The sequence below is a fragment of the Balaenoptera ricei genome, chromosome 19, assembly GCF_028023285.1.
Source record: "Balaenoptera ricei isolate mBalRic1 chromosome 19, mBalRic1.hap2, whole genome shotgun sequence".
In the NCBI taxonomy this organism is placed as follows: Eukaryota; Metazoa; Chordata; class Mammalia; order Artiodactyla; family Balaenopteridae; genus Balaenoptera; species Balaenoptera ricei.
Window position 1 is genome coordinate 8,583,161 of NC_082657.1, and position 23,341 is coordinate 8,606,501.

The following is a 23,341-nucleotide window of genomic DNA, read 5'->3' on the forward strand; positions in this document are numbered from 1 at the left end:
TTTCTCCTGAAAGCTGGGGGGAGGGGAGGGAGGGAGAAGAGAACGTGAGTCTTTGCCTTGGATCCTGGTGGGTTTGTAATTATGCCTAAGTCGTTGCTAATTAGGGGGCTGCTAATTAGATGTATCATTAGGGGCCTTGCCGAGGGGGCTAATTGTGTGGTGGCCCTTTAAGAATCACCCCGCCCCCTGCCCCCCTACACACACACACACACACACACACACACACACACACACACACACACAGTCTTCTGGGAAGTTCTGCCAATATTTTGCCTCCCTCCCCCAAAGGAGCCAGCTCCCAATCCATGAGGACATGGGTGTACGTTGGGGGCAGGCTGTGGGTTAGACTGTGAGAAGAACTTTTCAGACAGAAATGGACGTTACTGGGAGAACTGCGGCTGGTGGCCAGGAGAGGGGTCCGGGAGGGTGGAGGCCCTGAGGACACCTGCCTTCCTCTCTCAGTCCCATATTATAGGCTACGGGGTTACCATGACAACACAAGGGTGGGGCAGGGGAGCTGGAAGTCAGGACCACTCTTGGAGAGAGAAACTGGGAGCTGCAGAATGGGTGCTGGGGGACGTTGGGCAAGTTATTTAGCCTCTCTGAGCCTTGGTCTTCTCCTCTGTGAAATGGCTGGGGACTCCCCAAAGTGGGATGGTGTCATTTCAAACAGAGTGGCCACAGAAGGTGACATCTGAGTGGAGAGCTGAAGGAGAAGAGGGAGCGGATATGTGGGGAAGAGTGTCCCAGGAAGGGGGAACAGCAGGTGCAAAGGCCCTGAAGCAAGAACTTGCCTGAGGAACAGCAAGGAGGTGGTGTAGCTGGGGCCAAGTGAGGGAGGGGGAGAGAGAGAGAGAGATGAGGCCAGAGAGGGAATGAGGGGGCCAGATTGTACAAGACCTTATGAAGCGGGGAGGGGCTTTGGTGTTCTGAGTGAGACCAGAGCCATGGAGGGTTCTGATCAGACGGGAGGATGTGAACTGATTGGCATTTTTAAAGGAGACCTAGACATAGAAATAGCCACTCGAACCCAGGACCAGAGGCAGGAAGAGAAGTATTCACCCCACACCCACAAATGTGGGTGTGCGGTCAGAAAGCCCAACCTAGGACCTCATGTCACAGCTTCTAAGGAATCCTGCACCTGCCAGAGACCCGGGGATGCTGGAGAGAGACACCTGCCAGCATTGCGGGGAAGGATGTGAGTGAGAGACCCTCCAGCAGCCTCTCCCCAGCCCTACCTGAGACAGACAGACAAACACCCCAGCACCTGCCACAGCCCAAATCCCAAGCAGGAGCCCTCCAAGCACCAAGTTGGAAACCATAGGAATCACAAAATGAGTTGAGGGCTCCCCAGCCCCTTGCCTCTCCCACTAACTTATTCAGTCTGTGTTCTTTTGTGCCTGACTTCACTCTTCCATGGCATGTCTGTGAGATTCGTCTGCATTGTTGGGTGTATCAGTTGCCCGCTCCCTTTTCCGTGCTGTATAATATTCCACTGCATGACTATTCCTCCATGTACTTCTCCATGTTCTTGCTGATAGGCATATGGGTTGTTTCAAGAGGGGAGCCATTATAAATGAAGCTGCTGCGAACATGTGTGTATGTGTCTTCTGACGAACACTTGACTTATTTCTCTTGGGTACATACCTGGGAGTGGAATTGCTGAGTCCTAGGATGCTTGATGTTCAGCTATAGTTTCCTGCAGTGGTTTGACTCCCATCAGCAGTGCATGATGTCTTTATCTTTCTGTGTCTTTCTCTCTTGGTCTCTGCCTGGTGCTCTCTGTGTCTCTTTGTGACCCTCTTTGAATCACTGTCTCTCTTTGGCTCCCCCAGTCTCTCTCCTCCCTCTGTTAGTCCTCAGCTTCTCCCCCATTCTCTGACCCCGATGAACCTCGACTCCTGAGCGACAGGGAGGGGTTTGCTCCCCTCACCCAGACTTCCTCCTCCCCCACAGGACCCTGACCCCCTCCATGGCTCCCCTGGCCTTGGTGGGGTTTGCACTCCTCCTGGGGACTCCCCCATGCTCAGGGGCGGCCACCCCGACCCCCTCCCTGCCACCTCCCCCAGCCAACGACAGCGATGCCAGCAGCATGGGGGGCTGCCAGGGCTCCAACCGCTGCCAGCCAGGGGTCCTGCTGCCCGTTTGGGAGCCCGATGACCCGTCGCTGGGGGACAAAGCCGCGCGGGCCGTGGTCTACTTTGTGGCCATGGTCTACATGTTCCTGGGTGTATCCATTATTGCCGACCGCTTCATGGCATCCATCGAGGTCATCACGTCCAAGGAGAAAGAGATCACCATCACTAAGTCCAACGGCGAGACCAGCGTGGGCACCGTCCGCATCTGGAATGAGACTGTGTCCAACCTCACACTCATGGCCCTGGGCTCCTCGGCCCCTGAGATCCTGCTGTCTGTTATTGAGGTCTGCGGCCACAACTTCCAGGCGGGCGAGCTGGGCCCGGGCACCATCGTGGGCAGCGCTGCCTTCAACATGTTTGTGGTCATTGCCGTGTGCATCTACGTCATCCCAGCTGGTGAGAGCCGCAAGATCAAGCACCTGAGAGTCTTCTTTGTCACCGCTTCTTGGAGTATCTTCGCCTACGTCTGGCTTTATCTCATCCTTGCCGTCTTTTCCCCGGGTGTGGTCCAGGTGAGCAAGGACCCACAGACATCTCCTTGGTGCATGTATGTCAGCAAAATCCAGAGGGGTGGCTCCCCGGGCTTGGAGAGTCAATGCCTGTATTTGCAGAAATGCATGCTCACATCTGAGAGGGCCGCCAGGTATGGTCGTGCAGGTCACGCACTGCACAGAGGCATTGGGCCGGAGAGGGCAAGTTGGGACTGGAGTCCAGGGGGTGCTCCCAAGCCAGGTCTGGATGGCACTGCAGGTCCTGGAAAGGGCTCATCTGCGCAGTGTGGGGTGCCATTTTGCAATATGCCCATCCAGAACTCTCACAAGGGGGCCATATGTGCTAACAGAGTCCTAGTGATCTGTGTAATGCATACGACAGTCTAGCCAGGTATTTGCCAGGTATGGTCACACATGTTTTCTTATACTCCCTGCCTTTTGCATAATTCATTTCCACTTTGGCAATAAGACATCCCCCATTTGCATAATTTGCGTTACAGTTGCATAATCCAGCCTTGTGTTTTCTGACAGTGCTAACTTGGGTAACTTGGTGTAACTTGGTGCAATTTGCATAGTTTACCCATGGATTTTGCATAGATCCATGCCCACATCTGTGTAATCTAGCTCTGTATTTGCCAGATATGCAGTCGTGGTTTGCATAATTCATTCATTATTAATAATTGATTTCTGATGTTAGGATAATTTATGCCACTTCACTGTAATTCATACTCACATCCAATCCAACCTAGGTATAAGCCCAGCCCACTGCAAAGACCACTTTGCATAATTTATTCCAATAGTGAGACAAAATTTAGACCCACAGCTGCATAATTTACACCCACATTCACATAATCATTTGCCTCTCATTTATCCAGTGTCTTAACGGGCATACTGCTTAGTCTTCCTTTAAAAGATTTGCCCAATTCATTTCCCACAGCCCCCATGACCACCACCTACATTTGCATAATGTATTCATGGGCCTGGCTTAATTCGCTCACACACGTGCATAATTTATTTGAGCCTACCCAGGATTCCTTCACACGTACGTATAATATACTCATGCATATCTGTCATGTTTTGCCAGTTATAGTTTCTTTCCAGGAAGGATCTAAAGTTAGAGTTATAAAAATTCTTTGCAGATGATATCAAGGCAGATCTGAGGGATTAGAAACCACAGTGAGGAAAAGGGGAGATGGTAGCACCAGAAAACAGGGATGAGAAAGGGAGAGAGACAGTTACTGTGATTGACTCACTACTGTAATGCTGAGTTTCCTGGCTGCCATGGCAAAAATTACAGAACGATGCTTCACACGGTTCTCAGGCACTATTAAAAAAGGATGCTCTTCTGACTTGGGTTTTCAAAGTGGTCCCTGACAAGGATTTACACCGAAACTGTGAAAGGAATTTTAGACACCATGGGTGGGAGGTGGGATAGGGATGGGATAGGGAGAGGGAGAGATTTCCCCTGAGAAGGAGCTGGCTCAGACATAGGGAAGACAGCGTAAAATGCCACAGCTCTGGGTAGAGAAGTGGCTATGGAGGATCTCTTCAGGAGTAAATGGAGACCAGACTTTTGGGATGTTTTCATGAAATGGCCAGACTTATGGGATGTTTTCATGACATAATCGAAAGAACGGGCATGAGCTAAAGATGATGCCATTCCCTCCTAGAGGCAACGAACTGGAGTAGTGAGAGATGGGTCTGGCTCTGGGTTTTCTCCAGAAATGCTGTGTGACGTCAGGCAAAGCCTGTACCCTCTGGACCTCCGTTTACACATCTGAACCATAGAAGGGGTTGAAGTAGACCATTGGTTCTGGACCCTTCATATCCAATCCTCCCTTTTTATAACAAATTTTGTTATATCCCCTTTATTCTGCTGGTGTGAAATTCTTAGCTAATAGGAGAGAGGTTTTCTCGCCTCGGAGTTTGGTGCCTGGACTCTGGAACCCAAGGCCTGGGTTCAAATCCCATCTCTGTTGTTTCCTAGCTGTATGACCTTGGGCAGTTTCCTTACCTGCTCTGTGCCTCAGTTTCCCCACCTGTAATCAGGGAGTCATCCTAGTACCAGCTTCAGAGGGCTGCATGAGGATCTGTTGAATTGCTACATGTGGAAGGGCTTAGAACAGCGAGCCTGGGACAGGTTAAGTGTGAGCTCCTCTTCCCGTTAACAAACTTCCCTACACTGTTGGCTTCCCAGAAGTCAGTATAATGATATAAAGGAAAGTAATATCTAATAGAACAATCTGCATTTCTACATGTAAACGCTTGGGCATGACTACCTTCAAAGGCATGACGAAGAGCCAGATGGTGGCATCTACTTACATATAATGAACAAGTTGGTGTTTAAGAGAAAAAAAAAAATCAGAAACCATTCCCATGCACGGAGACCAGCAGAGGAGCGGGTAGCCATGAGATTGAAATCAGGCATATTCAGCGTACATTAAACCATACAGGAAAATACTTCATACAGATATAAAACAGAATGGAGGGTAGACTCCAATTATCATAAGCAGGGTTTTCGCTGACGTGAACGTCCAGTGGGAGGTTCTGAAGTCAGGCAGGACGTGGGACAATTCTGCATTGTGTGGGACTGTCCCATGAGTCGCTGGATGTCACCAGGCTGGGACCGTATCCCCCTCCCCAATTATGGTGGCAACCCATAAATATCCCTAGATCTGTGACACCCCCTCTTGGGGGCGTTCTGTCCACTGAGACCTGAAGGTGTGTCTCGCTCCCCTCCCAGGGTGGGCAAGCCCGTGAGCCCATTTGCAGGGGATGCGCTAGAAAGCAGATGTGAATCTATCAGAATCACCTTTTGTTTACCTGCAGGGAAGAAAGCCGATCTCAGGTGTTTGAGATCTCTCTTCTGATTAAGAGAGAATCGCCCACAGCATATACAGTGACCAGTGCAATGAGCACAAGGCAAGAGTTCATTTTACAGCTTGCGTGGAAAATTCAGTTTCTTTTCACAAACCTGCTTGGTGGCTTTGTGTGGTACTATTTCCAAGTCCTGCCTTTCCTCTGAACCATCAGTAAACACAGCGACAGGGGCCTGTGGCAGTCGGAGCTTAAAGATCGTTCCCCTACCAGGCTCATTTTAAATACACCTCTGGGGCCATCTGATTTGTAAATACTCCTTGATCTTTTCTTCCTTATCTTTAATGAGAAAGGTAGCATATGAGTCTTTACATGAATATTTCAAGGCGAGCTGTCAGGTGTTGGTGGATGTTTCCTGTACATGCCTGGGCCTGTGCCAGACCACAGGCAGACTTGAGTCCCAGACCTCGATGAGCCCAAGATAATAGCGCTAGTAATAATAATAATGGTAATGGTCATTTCATGTTTTGTGTATTTTCCATGTGTCAATAACCAACAAGGCTAAGTGCTAGGGGTACATAAGCTCATTCAATCTTGGGGGTGTCCCCATTTTACAGACAAGAGGCTGGGCCAGGCATTCCTCTTCTAGAACCAGGATCTAAACTCAGCATTGCCTTGTCTCTCTGGGGCGGTAGCATGTAAATATGGAAACTCGCTTTATGAGGCTGTCAGACAACGAGCCAAACTTGGGCTTCTTTTAGAGTCAGAGTCCTGTCCCTAAGGGCCAAACAAATCCTAAGGAAGGAGAATCTGGCAAGGGCTGTACTTACTGGTGGGGGTGGGTGGGGGTGGGGAGGGAATACGACAGTTTGGGGAGGTGAGCAGAGGACAGACCCTGGGTGATGGGTAGGCTTTGGAGAAGTGGAGGCATCCCGGGTGAGGAGGGGCAGAGGGGAAATGGAGCAGGGAGAGAAAAGACAGAGGGAGAGAGAGGCAAGAAGAGACACCAGCTCTGCCCCTGGACAGGGGCTGGGACCACGCGGTGGGGACGTGTCTCTGACTTGGTGGTGGCTTAGGATGTCCGGGGATAGGATGTCTGGGTTCCCAGCACTGGGGCAGCTAAGTGTGGTTCTCAGTGTGACAAAAGGTGGTTCGTTGGATGGATGAATGAGACCAGGAGAGAGGCAAGAAGGGCGGGGGAGGGGGGGGGGACATAAAGAGAGAAGAAGGGTGGGGTGGGAAACTGAAGAATTTCATGCGGGAGAGAGGTAGGTATCTACAAAAGATATGAAAGAGAGACAAGGAGACAGCGGCAACAAGAAAGGAAGACACAGAGGGAGAAAGATAAAAAACCAACTGACATAGAGGATGAGACAGAGGCAGAAAGAGACAACGACCTAGAGAAACAGAGAGAGCGAGATATGGGGAGAGGCAGGGAGGAGCAGAGACAAGAGCCAGAGAGAGAGAGAGACAGAGATGGAGGGAGATAAGGGAAAAGGGGAGAGACAGAGACACGAAGAGGAAGGCGGAGAGGCAGAGATGAAGAGAGACAGGAGAGAGGCAGAGCCAGAAGGCCAGATGGGGACAGATGCAGGAGAGGGGCGCGGGGAGCGCCGGGTGGCGGCCGGGACCGGGCTCTGGGAAGAGAGGCGCCGGGAGGCGGCGGGCCGGCTGCGAGCGCGCCCCCTCCCGGCACGGCGGTCCTGACCCGCGGGGCCGCCCGCAGGTGTGGGAGGCGCTGCTGACCCTCGTCTTCTTCCCGGTGTGCGTGGTGTTCGCCTGGATGGCCGACAAGCGGCTGCTCTTCTACAAGTACGTGTACAAGCGCTACCGCACCGACCCGCGCAGCGGCATCATCATCGGCGCCGAGGGCGACCCCCCCAAGAGCATCGAGCTGGACGGCACGTTCTTGGGCGCCGAGGCGCCGGGCGAGGTGGGCGGCCTGGGCCCGGGGCCCGCCGAGGCCCGCGAGCTGGACGCCAGCCGCCGCGAGGTCATCCAGATCCTCAAGGACCTCAAGCAGAAGCACCCGGACAAGGACCTGGAGCAGCTGGTGGGCATCGCCAACTACTACGCGCTGCTGCACCAGCAGAAGAGCCGCGCCTTCTACCGCATCCAGGCCACGCGGCTAATGACGGGCGCGGGCAACGTGCTGCGGCGACACGCGGTGGACGCTTCGCGCAGGGCCACCCTGGCCGAGGGCCCCGGCGAGGACGAGGACGACGGCGCCAGCCGCATCTTCTTTGAGCCCAGCCTCTACCACTGCCTGGAGAACTGCGGCTCCGTGCTGCTGTCCGTCACCTGCCAAGGCGGCGAGGGCAACAGCACCTTCTACGTGGACTACCGCACGGAGGACGGCTCCGCCAAGGCCGGCTCCGACTATGAGTACAGGTGGGTCCCGGGCAGTGCCCCCCGGCCCGCCTCGGGTGGGTGGGCAGGGAGGGCCGGCTGTTCGAAGGTCATAGGTTCCGCCATCCAGTGGCCTCCCAGGCTCCTCAGTCTCCTGGCTACCTCTGGCGCCCATCCTTACTTTGCTATGGGCAGAGCTGCAGTATTCATTCATTCATTCATTCATTCACTCTTGAGAGTCTACTTTGTACCAGGCACTGTTCTAGGCATTTGGCAAACGCTGCTGGACAAGACAGACAGCAGTGGCTGTCCACCTACCACGGGCTGCTCCTCCCATGACCATGCTCTACCTGTGCATTCTTGTGCTTGACACTCCACTGTGTTCATTATTATAGCTCCATTATATGTATCATACCTGGTAGAACAAGCACCCTCCCACATACCATTAGTAAAGTAAAAATGTTTATTGAGCACCTACTATATGCCAGGTGTATACCCCGGTGAACAAGACAGCTAAGATCCCTACCCTCAAGTTGCAATAAGGTTATAAACTATGAAACATATAAAAACATCAGGTGATGGGGGGAAATGAAGTGGGATAAGAGGACAGACAGTGTCCAAATTGTCTCTGGGTCTTTGGTTCCACCATAAAGCTACCCACTCTTTGCACCCTCCTGTGTCTCACTGCCCCACTATCTCTCCTCACCCCTCTTTGAGCAGAACTGTGATCTTGTTCAGCAACTCCTACTGCACGCCTACTAGGTGCCAGATGCTTTTTAAAAAATTTTTATTGAAATATAGCTGATTTGCAATGTTGTGTTAATTTCTGCTGTACAGCAAAGTGACTCAGTTATATATATATATATATATATATATATATATATATATATATATACACACACATTCTTTTTCATATTCTTTTCCATTATGGCTTATCACAGGATATTGAATATAGTAAGACCTTGTTGTTTATCCATCTGACAGATGCTTTTTTAAGGGGCTCAACAGAGAACAGTAAAGAAGATAACTTCTGTGTCCTCATGGGACCACAAAGTCTTTATGTATTTGTAGTTCTGTCCATACCACACTCTTTCAAGAATTATAGGTTTACAGTATGTTTTGTTATGTTAACTGATGTGCAAGTCTCCCATGGTTTCCTATAATAATAGCATTTATTGTGTGTCTTCTATGTGCCAGAAACGAATCTGGGCAATGGAGACCAGCAGTAAACGAAAAACGTAAAAGTCCCTGCCCCAATGCAGCTGACATTCTCATGGGAAAGACAGGCCATTAGAAAGTATACATTCAATACATTAAAATATCAGGGAGTGGTAAGAACAGTGAAGAAAAATAAAGCAGAATACGGGAGAGAGTGTTGATGGGTGAGCTTTTCATGGGTTCCACCTGCTGAGTGGAAGCTGAACTGTTCACAGATCTTTGGTTCTGCCATCATGCAGCAGCCAGCCCCTCATCCGCGAACTCTTCTCTTTCTGGGACTGAGGTACCTGTTTCACAGATTTTTAGTTCCACCACTGTGCCTCAGCAAAGACCTTTGGTAGCCCAGGCTCCCCTCTGCCCCATCATATCTACACATCTTTCCACTGCTTTGGACATTTGTAGGTCTTTCCCTCCACCTCAGTCAGTCCAGGATCCTTTAGTCTGCCCATCCTCATCCACCTCTCCCACCCTGCCCCTCCGCAGCCTTCCCTGAGTGGAGCACAGCTGTTCACGGATCTTTGTTCCATCATCCTGTAGCATGGGATCCCTTTGGCCACCCATGACCTCCTCCCTCCATCCTCTCTGCCCATCCTACATCTCCAGCCTTCTTCGACTGAAGAAAAGGTATTCACTGTTTGGGGGCTTGCTGTGACTCAGTCTATCCACCACTCCCCTCCTACCCACACCTCTGGGTCTGCATTGCCCCCATCAAAGCCCCAAGCCTTTGCAGAAGGAAGTGAGTACACGTGTCACCTGCTGGGATCAGAGGCTGCCTTCTCACCTGCCAATGACGTCATGAAGGAGATGTTTGAAGTGAAGGAGTAAATGCTGTTCAGTGGTGGAACCAAAGAGCCAGGAGGAGGTGACACCTTCTTTCCATCCCTGTTCTCCCAACGCAGTTGATATTCACAGGCCTGGCATCACTTATCAAGGCAGCTTAGGTCCAGGACTGGGAGGGAGGACACCTGGGCTCCAGCCCAAGCTTAGCCCTGCCCCCTGTTCCTTGTGTAAGTTCCTGCCTCAGTCTGGGCAGACAGGGCTGTCACGTACAGTTGTTGAGGTTGTGCACTGCACAAGAGCAGCACATCTAAGAAAGCGCTATTCATATAGTGGACATTGTAGATTTCTATGTCTATTATGACAATTTCCAGATTCGTGGAAATAGTGTCTTGAAGAAGGGGAGCCGTTTTCTAATTTGCCCACAGGTATCACTAGGCTATGGTGGTCCTGTGGGGTCTTAGTTTCTCCAAATTAATAATGATCTCTGAGGCCCCCAAACTGCACAGCTCTTCCAAGACTCTGAGATTTAAGCCCCTATAATCCTAACATGCTAAGGGTCTAAAATTCTAAGATTCCAGGTTTCCCACATTTTGATATTCTAATCTGTACCCCAACCAGTCTCTGATCTGATGGTTCTAAGATTTTCATTTTCTCAGATTTTGTGCACCCAGTATGGGAATATGAGTCCTGTGAGCCTAGCCTTCTATGATTCTGATATCTGGTTTCTAAAATCCCCATGTTCTTTTTCTCCCCAACTTTCTTTTTTCTTCATTTATTTATTTATTGGCTGCATTGGGTCTTCGTTGCTGTGCGCGGGCTTTCTCTAGTTGCGGCGAGCGGGGCTACTCTTCGTTGCAGTGTGCAGGCTTCTCATTGCGGTGGCTTCTCTTGTTGTGGAGCACGGGCTTAGTTGCTTCGCGGCATGTGGGATCTTCGTGGACCAGGGCTCGAACCCGTGTCCCCTGCATTGGCAGGCGGATTCTCCCCAACTTTTTATTTTGAAAAATTTCACACCTACAGAAGGGCTGCAAATATAGTCTGGCGAGCCCTCACGTAACCTCCACCCAGATTCACCAATTGTTCCTATTTTGTCCTGTGTGCATTCACTCTCTCTCTTTAATATATAATAATATGCTTTTTGAGATGCTACTCTTTTTTAATTTTTATTTTATATTGGAGTATAGTTGATTTACAATGTTGTGTTAGTTTCGGGTGTACAGCAAAGTGATTCAGTTATACATATACATATATCCATTCTTTTTCAGATTCTTTTCCTATATAGGTGATGACAGAATATTGAGTTCCCTGTGCTATACAGTAGGTCCTTGTTGATTATCTATTTCATATATAGTAGTGTATATTAATCCCAAACTCCTAATTTATCCTTCCCCCCCACCTTTCCCCTTTGGTAACCATAAGTTTGTTTTAGAAAAATATATAATAATATTAATAACCGTGGCACTTTATTAGAATGAGTTGCAGACAGCAGGGCCATTCACCCATAAACATTAGTGTGCATCTGCTACGAATAATGATATTCTCCTCCATCATCACAATACGATGATCACACTTAGGACATTTGATACTGAATCAATATTATGATCCAATCTACAGTCTATGTTTGCATTTCCCCAGTTGTCCCTATCTCACCCTTCATGGCTGTGTCTTCACTCCCTCTCTTCCCATCCAATCTGGAACCACATGGTGCATTTGGTCGTCATGTCTCTTTCACCTTCTTCAGTCTGGATCGATTCCCTCAGCCTTTTCATGACTTTCATGACCCCGACACTTTTGAAGATGTTAGACCACTTACTAGAACAAGCCTCAATTTGGGTTCATCTAATATTTCCTCATGATTAGATTCAGGTGATGCACTTTGGCAGGACTCCACGGAGGTGACGCTGTGCCCTCCTCGGTGCATGGTGCCCTCCTCGGTGCATGGTGCCGGGAGGCACATGACGCCCACGTGTCCCATTACTGGTGATGTCCAGGTTAACCATTTCGTAAAGATGGTGCTAAAAGCCCAACATTCTACTATCCCTTAAGTTTCCACTTCTAACATGCCATTACTTTAGGATTCACTAGTTAGCTAGTGCAAATATCACGAACTAACTTTTGTTGAGTGTTTCCCCTGTATTAACTCAATCCTTATAACACTACCATGAGGTAGACAGGGTTATTGCCTCCATTTTACAGATGAGGAAACCGAGGCTCAGAGGGCTGCAGAATCCTAACTGCCTGGAGATCACACAGCTGGCACAGGTCAGCCCACCCAGCTGGGTGCCTTAGCCACCACGGATAGCGCCCCTAGGCTGACGGCTGCCCCAACATGGGGCCCTTGTTCCCTCCATCCAGATCTTGTCATCCAGTTCTACCTCTGCCAGAATCTTGGGGTCCCTCTGCCCCTCCCACAGAGGGATAGGGGGGATATTATAGAGTTTTGACATCTGTTAACATCCCAGAGTCATTTTGATGTCTGCAGCCCTGCCAGGAGGAGCCCACTCATTCCCTGTTCCCTCAAACTTTCACCCTGACTCAGGCCCTGCCTCATTCCCTCCCCCACCCCATAAGAGAACATCTTGCACGTGCTTTAGAAAGTTACACAACTGACACTCTTTTAAACCTAAGCCAGTTCACGTCCCTCCTCTGCTCGGAGGCCTCCCATGGTTCCCATCTCACTTGGAGTAAAGGCCAAAGTCCTCACCATGGCCCACCAAGACCCCATGACATCTGCCCCTGTTCCCCTGCTCCCTCAGATGCAGCCACACTGGCCTCCCTGGTGTTCCTCAAACACTCCAGGCTCGCTCCTGCCTCAGGACATTTGCACTGGCTGTTCCCGTTACAGGAATACTCTTCCCCAGATATCCTCCACGTGGCTCCCTCCCTCAGGCCTCTGCTCAGATGTCACCTCCTCAGAAAAGCTTTCCCTGACCACTCTAACACAGCTCCTTCTCCTCACTCTCTACCCTCTTTCCTCTGTTTTCTCCAGACCATCATCACCACCTGACATTATATGTTTTATTATTCGTCTCCTGCACTGGAACAGAAGCTCCACCAGGGCAAGGATTTTTCTCTGATCTGGTTTGCTGCTGTTTCCCCAACACTAAGAACAGTGCCTGGCACACAGCAGATGCACAATACATGTCTGTTGGATGAATGAACTGTAATTAAATCCCTAGATGTGTAATTGTCACTGTGATATGGCTCTGCCATGGGGCTGTTCCCGTGTTCCCAGCATTGCCCAGCAGTTACTCTGGGAGTGTATGTTGAATGACTGAATGATGCCAAGTTAAGGAGTGTGGACTTTCTCTTGGGGATATCTGGGAGCACAGAATGGTTTTTATGAGAAGCATGGCAAGGTCAATTCTGGGCCCTATGTCCCTGCTACTGAAAGTGTGGTCCATGTACCAGAACCATTCACATCCCTTGGGCGCTAACTAAAACTGCAGAGTCTTGAAACCTAGGCGCTACTGAACCAGAATCTGCATTTTAACAAGATGCCCCAGGGAATTCGTGTGCACATGGAGGTTGGAGAAGCATGGCTGCGGACCACTCCAGGCTCCCTCTCCACCCTGGGACTTTGCATGTGCTGTTCCCTCTGCCTGGAGCTCTCCTGCCCACTAAATCTTCTCCCATGAAGCCTGCCCTGATCGGACCTTCATCATCAGATGATGATGTTGGGAGGGACCAACTCTGTCTTGTTCTCCCTCTGCATCTCCTGCCCCGGAGAAGCCCACCCTCATTCACCCTCAGTATTACTTGTTTAATGCCTGTCCACCATTATATTTGTAAGTTCTTCCGCGGTGCGGCCCCCTCCTCTAGGAGGCCCACCCTGACTCCTCCCACCTCCCACACAGCCTTTGAGCGACCTTCACCCCTTTCTTTCCCCTCTCCTCCACCGCAGCGAGGGCACGCTGGTGTTCAAGCCGGGCGAGACACAGAAGGAGCTGCGTATCGGCATCATCGACGACGACATCTTCGAGGAGGACGAGCACTTCTTCGTGCGGCTGCTGAACCTACGCGTGGGCGACGCGCAGGGCATGTTCGAGCCCGACGGCGGCGGGCGGCCCAAGGGGCGGCTGGTGGCGCCGCTGCTGGCCACCGTCACCATCCTGGACGACGACCACGCGGGCATCTTCTCCTTCCAGGACCGCCTGCTGCACGTGAGCGAGTGCATGGGCACCGTGGACGTGCGCGTCGTGCGCAGCTCGGGCGCGCGCGGCACCGTGCGCCTCCCCTACCGCACAGTGGACGGGACGGCGCGCGGCGGCGGCGTGCACTACGAGGACGCGTGCGGCGAGCTCGAGTTCGGCGACGACGAGACCATGTGAGCGCGCCGGTCGGGCAGCCCGCGGGCCGGGGCAGACCGAGCGCGGCCGGCGAGAGGGGCGGGACCAGGACGGGACGGTGCCCGGGCGGGGCGGGGCCTGGATGGGCGAGGTCGAGAAGTGGGTGGACCTCGGAGAGGCGTGGTCTGGGAAAGGGGTGGGGCCTTGATGGAGCCTTGCTCCTGAAACGGAGAGGTCAGGGGAAGTGGGGCAGGGCCCAGGGAAGAGGTGAGACAGAGGAGAGGAGGGAGGAGACTGGAGTGACGGGGCGTGGCCAAGATGTTGGGACGGGATGTGGGCGGGGCTTGGGAGAACTGGGCTGGTTTGGGGAGAGGGGAGTGGGACACCAGGAAGAAAGGCCAAGTGAGGAGAGAGGAGAGGAAATAGGGTGGGGCCTGGGGGGAGGAATGTGGAAGGCTTAATTGGTAGAATGGAGGAGTGTGGCCTGAGGTTCCTTTCGAGGTGGGAAGGTGTCTGTGGAAATGGAGGGCGAGTGGGGTCTGGGTAGGGACTCAGGGAAAAGGACAAGGACAGCGAAAGAGGGCGGGGTCTAAGGAGATGGGGCAGAGACTGAGGAGGTGGATGGGGGAAGGGGTGAAGCTATTGGGTAGGCGGAAGAACCTGGGGAAATAGCAGGAGACCTAAGAGGAATGTGGGAGAGGCTTTGGGAAGAGGCCGAGTAGGAATATGGGGGCCTAGGAAGAGACACGGGAAGCTGGAGGGCTGGGATTTGGGAGGGTGGGGTGGAATCTCGGGAGGTGAGCTGGATACACAGGAATACGTATGTAGACACACAGACACAACCAACACGCACACCGGCACATACGGACACACAAAATCAAAGACACAGAGTCAGGGCTGTTCTCACGCCGAGACACCCGGCCACCCCTTACACAGATGCCCGAGTCCCCCCCATGTGTGCCTGCAGCCTCACATCCCCCTCCCCCTTCCCCCCCGCCTGCCTGGGATGCAGAAGGTTCCTCCCCTCCTTTGCCCGCTCCCTTCCGCCCCCGCACGCCAGTCTGTCTCTCTCCTCCTGCCGCCCACGCTCCCCCCACCTAGCAGAGGCCCTACCGCGCTCCCCTTCCGTCTCCCCCTCCCAGCTTCTGTAGCTTGGCCTCCCGCTCAGCTTCTCACTGCTCTATCTCTCCATCTCTCCCTTTGCGTCTCTGCGTCTCTCGCTCCTGGCACTCCGCCTCTGGGTTTCTGTTAATCTCTAGATCTCTGTCCCCAGTATCTAGCTAGCTCTCTGACTCGGGTTACATTTCAGTCACGAACTCTCCATACCTTTCCATCTCTCTCTCTGTCTGACTTGGGTTGAGAACTTAGGTTGGGGGCTGAGGGCACCGTTCCAGGCCCCATGTCTCCCACCCAAGAGGCCAAGGGGATGGAGGGCGTTATCTTTCTACTTGTTCCAGTCCTTCTTGTAGTCTGTCGCTTCCAACCAACTTCCCGCCGCTACAAACCCACAGGCCCTCTCCTCCCGCACATGGCTTCCCCAGGCTGGGACACCCTCTGTCCCCCACCCCCGCCCAAGCTTCCAGCTGTGGCTTCAGGAGACGGAGAACAGGAGGCTAATTAGCGTTTAGGGAAACACATCCTTCCTCTGACGGGCAGGCGCTAATTAGAGATGCTTCGAAGCAGCTGGTCTGGAGGGTTGGCCCCAGGCAGGATCAACACAGAGATGGAAGAGAGACACCCAGAGATGGGGCGGCGGGGAGATATGCAAGAGAGAGAGACAGACAGAGAGGCACCCAGAGACAGAAGAGACCTAGCGAAAGAGAGACGGAGCCGGAGTAACGGAGAGTCAGAGAGAGAAACAGAGAAGAGAGAGAGAGCACGAGAGAGACAGAAAGACACAAACTGAGAGATGGATACCAAGGAAGCCAGAAACTGAGTGACAGAGGCCCATCAAGAGAGGGGAAACGGGATTGGGAGACTGAGACGGAGGAAAACTGAAAGGAAGAGAGATGCAGGGGAGATCAAGAGAGACGTTCTTCTCACTGAGAGGAAGTCAGTGGGACTCAGGGAAGGAAAGGCCCTCCTGATGCTACAGAGAGAAAGAGTTTGGGTCAGCAAGAGAGGATGGGAGACAGGATAAGAAAGAGACTGGGTCTGAAATCAGAGTGGACTTCCCAGGAAACAAGGAGGGCAGGCGTGAGGATGACAAAATGTCAGGCTGGGGAGGAAGGCTGTTTCCTTTTTAAAAAATAATTAATTAGTTTTAATTTGAACTATAGTTGATTTATGATATTGTGTTAGTTTCAGGTGTACAGCTCAGTGATTCAGGTATATGTATATGTATATATATGTATATATATATTCTTTCTCAGATTCTTTTCCATTACAGATTATTACAGGATGTTGAATATAGTTCCTTGTGCTATACAGTAAATCCTTGTTGTTTATCTATGTTATATATAATGGTGTGTATCTGTTAATCCCATACTCCTAGGGCTGCTTCCTTTGATCTCAGGAAGTCCTGCCCTTGTCTAGCTCGAGTCCCTCTTGCTGTCCCTTGCTAGTTGGGTTTCTCCTCCTTTTGGGTCCCGTGAGGGCACACTTGTCTGGGCGCCAGCTGGCGCGTGTGTCACTGCGTGTCAGTCACTGCGTGTCAGTGGATCACGGCGTGTCTGAGAGACAGTGAGCATCGGAGGTGTGTGTGTATCACCCTGTCAGTGTGTCAACGTGTCAGTAGCCGTCTGCGTGTGTCAGGAGACCCCCTCCTTGCTGCGGTGTTTCAGCACCGCGGACAGCTCCCAGCCCACTCCTGAGGTGGGGGGCACCCATTTTTTCCACCCACAGAAAATTTTAAATATCTTGAGACTGGGAGTGGGTGAAGGCGGAAGTAGGCGTATGTCTCCACGTGACCGTCTTGTGTGCGTCTGTCTTTGCATGGGTGTCACTGTGTCCTGTGTGTTCGTGTGTTGAGATAGGTCTGTTGATTGAGACCCCTTTGCTTAGATTATGTTGACTTTGGCTATTCCATTCTGTTGCATTCAGTCTCTCCGACACTGACAGACGGAGATGGGGAGCGGAGGACACAGAAAGAAAGGCAGAGAGCTGGGGAGAGACTGAGACAGAGAAGGTCAGAGAGATGGAGAGAGAGAGACACAGAGAGGCTGATAGATGGGCAGAGAGACAAAGGAAGATTGAGAGACTGTGATGCAGAGAGAGATGTTGAAGGGAATAAACAGACACCAAGAGGCATAAAGAGTGAGGTGTAAGGAAGGAGAATCTACATGGAACCACAGCAGGGGTCTTACACGTTGGTGATGTCGCCCAGGCTGCGGAGGGGGTGTCGTGCTAGTTGGCATCTGGTCCGTGTGATTTTGCCACTGCATAGGGGATGGCTGTGGGGTATGATGGTGTGTGGGTGTGGGCAGTGTGATTGGCTCTGCTTCCTCTGCTGGGTGACCGTGTGGGCTGGGTGTTTGTGTTTCTGGGTTCTGGGGCCAGGCCTTGTGGTTCCTACAGCTGAAAGAGCTGCTAGTGGCAGAGCTGTGGGCTTTGGGGGGTTGTGGGTCTTCGTAATAGAGGGGGGTTGGTTGTATGCCTGAAGGGGATGGATAACTTTTGGCTGTTTCTCCCCGCCCACCCTCCTGGTTACCATGGCAGCGGGGATGCAGAGAAAATCAATTAGCCCTCTGTTACACCTGCGAATGTGGTCAGGACAGGAAACAGGAAGCCAAGGGTCTCCCGGACTGAAAACTTTGAGTGAACAACTGCTTATGGAGGGCACACTATATGCCAGGCACTGTTCTAGGCGTTGGGGATACAGCAAAGAACATAAATGAACAAAGATCACTGCCCTGGTGGAACTTACATTTTAATGTGAAGAGGCAAATGGCAAACAATAAACAAAATAAACACATTAGACGGTGTGTTAGAAGATGATCTGGAACAAGGAAGACATAGAGCAGGGGAAGGGGGCCAAGCGTGCTGGGGTAGGGGTAGGGATGGATTTCAATATTAAAGAATGCAGTGGGAGTGGGTCTCATTGAGAAAGAAAGTAAAGTTTGAACAGAGAACTGGAGGAGCTGAGGGAGTGAGCATGGGGAAACCGTGTTCTAGGTGGAGGGAACAGCCGGTGCAAAGGCCCTGAGGCACAAGCAGGCCTGGTAGGTTCAAGGAACAGCGAGGAGGCCAGCGTTGCTGGAGGGAGTGAGCGAGGGCGAGAGGGCTGGGAGGCCAGAAAGGGAACAAGGGCCAGATGGCAGGGGTTCTTGTGGGCCATTCTTGGGTCTTTGGTTCTCCTGAGCCAAAAGTGAGATGGGAGCCAGGTGAATGTTCTGAGCAGAGGAAGGAAGCACCCAGTCTAACCTAGGTTTTATCGGGATCCCTCAGCTTGATGCTTCATACAAACTCAGCTTCGTCAGATGCTTCTGCGCTTGTTTCTGTCAAATGGGGATAATAGGAGAGCCTTCCTCCCAAGGGTTGTTGTGAACATTGAATGAGATTCCAGAGCCTGAGATGGAGTGAGTGCTCAAGAAACTGGGTGGCTAATGGGCGAGTTATTGGTGATTCACGGGGAGGGGGTCTTAGGCTGCGTGCTCTCCCTCTCTGCTCAGGAAAACTCTTCAGGTGAAGATAGTTGACGATGAGGAATATGAGAAAAAGGATAATTTCTTCATCGAGCTGGGCCAGCCACAGTGGCTTAAGCGAGGGATTTCAGGTAAGGGGTGATGGGTGGGCTGTGGGAGAGGTAAGGGGTCCAGGGTGGGGGGACCCTTGGAGGCTCAGTTGTGGGCAATCCTTCAAGCTCGTGGATCTGAGCTTCCCAGGGAAGATCTCACCTTCTCCCTGTCTCTGTCTCTCCCCAGCTCTGCTACTCAATCAAGGTGAGTGGACTTACTTCCAGACCTTGGGGGGGGGGCACCGGAGGGAGGGTCTTGGGGGTGGGTCAGTGCCTCAAGTTCCCCTCAAGGTCAGGTTTGAGGCAGGTTGCAGGTGTGATAAATTTGGTGGAACCAGTGTGAATTTGGGGTGACAGAAGTTTAAAGGCCAAGATCGTGTTTTGGTTGTAGTTAAGATGGTGGGGGGGGAGTAAGTCATAGAATCCAATTTGGGTTTGTGGTGGGGTCAGAGGGAATCAGGTTTGAGGTTGATTAGGGCTGGGTTGAGGTTGGGATTTGGGATCAGTATTAGGAACTGGGTCAAAGCTAGAATTAAGATGGAGATTGGCTTCTGGGTTTGTGGTGGGATCTGATTAGAACTGGGGTCAGATTGAGGTCAAAGCTAAGGTTGGAATTTGAGGTGAGTTTGAGGAATTTGAGGGTAGAGTTGGAGCCAAGGTCAGAGATGGGGGTGAGAGTTGGGTCTAGGGTCAGGGGCTTGGAGATAGTGACAGAGTAATTTTGGAGCTGAGATCAGAATTGGGGTTTGGGGTTAAGATTAAGGATAGACTGAAGATTATATTAGTCAAGGTAAGTAATACAAGCTACTAGACCAAATAGGCCCCTAAATCCCAGTAGCTTAACACAATAAAAGTCATTTCTCACTCAGGCATAGTTTTCTGAGACTGTTCCTGGTTGGCGGGTGGCTTTCTTACGAGAGTTAGGATTGGGTTGGTGCTGGGCTTGGAGCAAAGGATCAACATACTTTGGGGAGGTCAATGAGCCCAGAGCCAACTGTAGATGGTTCTGGGTCCAAGATTTGTACCAAAATCGGGAATCCCCCTCTCTCCTCACCACCTCAAACACACTCTAGGATGTTTTCAGAGCTTGGATATGAAGACCAGGCCTCTTCCACAGGGTGGTGATGGTAATGACGATAGTGGTGATAATAATAAAGTAACCTTTTTAGTTATTGTGTGCCAGGCACTCTTCTAAGCACTTCACATGAATTAACTCCTTTAACTAGGAGTTAATAGGAAACCACCCTATGAGGTAGGTACTGTTATTGTGCCCATTTTACAGATGTGAACTCTGAGGCACAGAGAGACTAAGGTATTGTCCAAGGTCACACAGCCCCCACCACATGAACCTCAGAGCCCACCAACTGAACTTCGTGGACCAGCCCATGGGAGCTGGGTCTCAGGTTGGGGAAGGTGGTGGTCAGATGGGAGGCAGGGGCAGGGGGGGGAAGCATCACCAAGGAGGCGTCCCAGAGAAGAGCAGACAGGGTTTTCTTCATCAGTGGGAACAGGTAGTAAAGGCATCGCAGGCCCAGGTAGGTAGGTCTCCTTGGAGTCTAACTCCCATCCCTCATGCTGCAGGGGATGGGGACAGGAAACTGACAGCTGAGGAGGAAGAGGCTCGGAGGATAGCAGAAATGGGCAAGCCGGTTCTTGGGGAAAACTGTCGACTGGAGGTCATCATTGAGGAGTCGTATGATTTTAAGGTGATTTTCTGGGACCTCACCTTCCTGGAGTCTTGCCTGGGTCATTTCCTTGGGGAGAGTCCAGGAGGGGATCAACCATGAGGGTCACAAGGGAAGGGCAACCAAGGTCCGAGGCCACCGTCTGTGTCCCTCCGTTAGCACCATGGACAGCACACGCTTCCCTTGTCCCTTCTTGCTAGAACTGGGATATGGAAGGTTGAGGACCCCTGAGCATGGGGTGTGAGCCCGCATCCCCAGTACCCCTCATGGAGCTGTCCTGGGGTGATCATGGGCCATGGTCTCTCCCCACCCTCTCATTCCCAGAACACGGTGGATAAACTCATCAAGAAAACGAACTTGGCTTTGGTGATCGGGACCCATTCGTGGAGAGAGCAGTTTTTAGAGGCAATTACGGTGAGCGCAGGTAAGTGGGAAGGGAGGAGAGAGGAAGAGAGAAAGAAGAGAGGGATGGAGAGACAGAGAGACAGAGGAAGAGAACTGAAAGGGAGAGGGAAAGAGGGACATGAAGAGAAGGACAGAGAGCGATAGAGAAGAGAAAGAAGACAGGAAAGACACAGGGATATGCAAAGAAAAAGACTAAGAAACAGATACAGAAAGACAAAGGAAAAGATAGGGAAAGTATACAAATAGGAGAGATAGACACACAGAGAGGCACACAGAATCCCAGAGAAGGACAGAGATGCGGAGAAAGCATGAAAGGTGTGGAAAATGAAGACGCAGAGGGCCAGAGAGAGAGAGAGGCAGGTAGACACAGAGACACGGAAAGTTGGTGGAGACAGGGGCAGAGGTGGAGAGCTGTGAAGCGGTGGGATCCCAGCCCGGGCTTTCTCCTGGCGTCAGGTAATTGGAGGGTGGAAACAGGTTAAATGGCGTGGCCTCTCCACACAGCCTGGGTTCCTCTGTTGCTATGGAGACAGTCTCCAGGGCACCCAGTTCTCCCACCTGAGCGGGTTCTCACCCCCTTAGGCCTCAGACAGGCTCACACTGCCCCCCTGTGGCCAGATATTTGATGACATGGATTCACAGACACAATCTTGGAGACCAACACTGGCCATCTGTGATAGGAATTGGGGAAACTGAGGCCAAGAGACATAAGAGGGACTGGCCTGAAGTCCCTCAGGGAATCCAGAAAGGACCAGGGTGGAACTCAGGACTTCTGTCACTTGAATACCATCAGGTTTCCTTCAGGGAGGCCAAGCTGGTGGGAACTGAAAACACACGAGGAACTGTGGTTGGAAAGAAACTGGTCGGTGGGATCAAAAGAAACGAGGCATCAGGGATGGAAAAGTAGCCGGTAGCAGGCCTAGAGACACCAGATTGTAGGCCTAATAGAAATGGAGTGGCATCTCCCTCTGAAGCCACATTCTTTCAACATCTACTTCTGAAGGATCCTCTGGACCCGGTCCTATGCAGGGCCATTGCTGGGGACAAAGAAATGATCATGACAGCTCGGGACCTGTCCTGACAGAGCTCACTGTCCAGTGGGGGAAACAACCTGTCACAAGAGAGTGACTACCCAGATTGGGCAGGACTGGGACGGGGTCCCCAGGGAGATATGGGAGACCACATCGGGTGTCTGACCCAACTTGAAGGTCAGGGAGGGCTTCCTGGAGGAGGAGCCTTCTGATCTGAGTCTTCAAATAGGAATAAGAGTTAGCCAGGAGGAGGGAGCCAGGCAGAGGGAAATCCAGAGTCTGGAAATGTGCAAGATTATGGCACATTTAGGGAGGGTGATTGGTTTCAGGCATGAAGAAAAGGCATGGGATGAGGTATGAGAGGTGAGCAGGGTCCAGACCCCAAAGGCCTTAGAGGCCACAGGAGTGGGCTTGGGTGTCATTTTAGGTGCAGTGGGGAGCCATGGAGCTTTTTTCTTGTCTTCTCTTTTTTTTCCCCATGGAGTGTTTTTTGAATGAGGGGAACTCCTGGAAGTGGAGAGAACCTGTGGAAGGAAGAGCGAGAGGGTGGGATGGGGTGTGAGTTGAGGCTGTCAAAACTGGCAGGAGATGGGTCATGCAGGGTCTGAGAGGATGTGGTGAGGAATTTGAGCTTCAAGAACAGTGGGGAGCCAGAGAGGTCCCTCTAGGAGCTTAGTGAAGGTAAGAGGGTTGCATGAAACTGAAACTGTGGGTGTGAGATGGTGGTTGTGGAGGCCATGGGTCTATAGAAAGCAAGTGATTAGATCAGAGGAAGTAGTAGAGGAAGAATAAAACCATTATGGTAATAATAACAGTAATAATAATCACAACGATGACGACGATGAAGACAGATTGAGTGTCAGGCAGCTTTGAAGTCCATTTCCTGTATGAACTCATTTAATGAATGTATCCCGAGTATCTGGGTTGGGGCTTGATCATTTTGTACTGTGTTCCTTTTGGTTCCTCACGTGAGCACAAAGCTTTTTGAGGTGCTGAAGAAGGGTGGTTCTCGCTTCCTTAGGGGATGAATCATGTCCCATCTTGCACTTAGAGGTGATTTTGTATTTCCTTTACCTCCCGATGGAAAGTTCTTTGCAGGCTGGACTTGGTTTCAGGCATCTTTGAATCGCCCCCCAGGCACCGGCATGGGCCTTCAACAATGGCTGCAACAATGACAGTCACAGTGGAGATGTGCCCGGCCCCATAGAGAGCATATTATATGGCCTGACTCATGTAGTCATCCCAGCCTCTCTTGAGGCAGGTCTGCTTATTATTCCCATTTCTCAAATAGACATTCAGAGGCTCAGACAGGTTAGGACACTGATTCAAGATCACACAGGGTTTGACACCAAAGAGTCAGCTCCAGAACCACAGGCATACCCGTGAGGCTCCCTCTAGATGGGAGAGGCTGGAGAAGTAAGCAGAGGCCAGAGCCTGTGGGTACTGGAATGCCAAGCTCAGGA

The 23,341-nt window shown here is 51.5% G+C and overlaps 1 protein-coding gene across 1 annotated transcript in view; it reads left to right on the forward strand.

Annotated features, from left to right (window-relative positions):
- SLC8A2 (solute carrier family 8 member A2) overlaps positions 1-23,341 on the forward strand; it is a 30,088-nt gene that overhangs the window by 2,489 nt on the left and 4,258 nt on the right. Inside the window, exons 2-8 of the mRNA XM_059904042.1 lie at positions 1,957-2,650; positions 7,173-7,837; positions 13,698-14,120; positions 18,693-18,796; positions 18,945-18,962; positions 20,339-20,463; positions 20,767-20,866. Of these exons, the coding sequence (XP_059760025.1) occupies positions 1,973-2,650; positions 7,173-7,837; positions 13,698-14,120; positions 18,693-18,796; positions 18,945-18,962; positions 20,339-20,463; positions 20,767-20,866 (2,113 nt within the window). The 5' untranslated portion in view covers positions 1,957-1,972. The remainder of the gene's footprint in view (positions 1-1,956; positions 2,651-7,172; positions 7,838-13,697; positions 14,121-18,692; positions 18,797-18,944; positions 18,963-20,338; positions 20,464-20,766; positions 20,867-23,341) is intronic.